This window comes from Abrus precatorius, unplaced genomic scaffold (genome assembly GCF_003935025.1).
Source record: "Abrus precatorius isolate BTA unplaced genomic scaffold, Abrus_2018 Scaffold10, whole genome shotgun sequence".
Lineage (NCBI taxonomy): Eukaryota > Viridiplantae > Streptophyta > Magnoliopsida > Fabales > Fabaceae > Abrus > Abrus precatorius.
The window spans coordinates 9,219,472-9,220,642 of NW_020874292.1; the positions used below are offsets into that span (position 1 = coordinate 9,219,472).

The 1,171-nt window shown below is 30.2% G+C and overlaps 1 protein-coding gene across 1 annotated transcript; it reads right to left on the bottom strand.

Annotated features, from left to right (window-relative positions):
• Positions 1–461: 461 nt before the first annotated feature.
• On the bottom strand, positions 462–862 carry LOC113853096. Its single transcript, XM_027483548.1, has one exon. It carries the CDS (start codon positions 825–827, stop codon positions 573–575), a length of 255 nt encoding a protein of 84 aa, XP_027339349.1. The 5' UTR covers positions 828–862; the 3' UTR covers positions 462–572.
• Between the last annotated feature and the right edge of the window lie 309 nt (positions 863–1,171).

A 1,171-nucleotide genomic window follows, 5' to 3' on the forward strand; every position in this document is an offset into this window, starting at 1 on the left:
TCTTTATTTCTCTTTGATCATCTTTAGTTTCTTTATGCTCCTCGCTCGTCACCTTCACCATTGAATGAACCTTGATATAACGTAAAACACAATTTATTTAGTTATCACTTGACGATTCTATTTATAAAATTAAATTATAAAACTAAATTCAACCAAAAAAAAATTATAAGGACTAATTTCTTTTTTAAAAAAGTATATTTTTAAAGACTATGTATTTTTTTAAGCCTAGAAGTTTAACAAAATTATTTTTTATTTTATTATTAATAATTATAATATTATATTATGGCGTAATTAATTATCCGTGAACGGTTAGGGTGAATATATATGATCCTAAGTTACACACAAGAAGTAAAGTTGGAATAAACAATAAACTATCACATGCTATTTTACACACACATATGCACACTAAAAATATACCAACATAGTTTTATTAACAAATGATATCTGATTTTATAACATAATATATGGTTAGCTAAGCAGGAATTTATTTAATACAAGCACACTGGTTATTAATATACTAGGTAGCCTGCCTAGCAAAATAGCCACATGATAACAAGTCCAATTTATGCAATTCAAGGCCACCCTGGCCTGTTCCTTCGAGTGTAGTATTGATTGGTTTCAACATCCATGTCCTCTTTGTAGACAACACCAAAACGATTCTCAGGTGCTTGATCATACTCTACAACTTCAACCCTTTCACGAGTCTCTGGGTGGTGATGCTTGTGAAGGTGGTGGTGGTGGTGGGGTTCCTCAAGTTGAGCATTGGAGTATTCAATACTCTCCCTTCGAACTTCTGAAATGTTGGGGTCGTAAGGGTATGTCGACATTGCTCTTTGTGTTGGATAAACTCACAGGTAATGGCACAAGCACAACTGAAATTGGTAGGTGAGATACATATATATAGGCAAATAGATAAGAGTTGAATCTAATTCCCCAACTTTGATTTTGACAAATCAAAATATTATATGGTTGTTTTTCCCAATAAAATATAATGAAGAGGTGATTCTTGAGGAACGACTATTAAAAATGCACAAAATAATAATTGATATATTAAGAATTTTTAGTGATAAATATATTTTTAAGTTTTTAACACAATTAAAACTTGAGAATATGTGCATAACTCAATATAATTACTTTATTCTCTAAAGTTCAGTTTACAAATTCTTTTCAA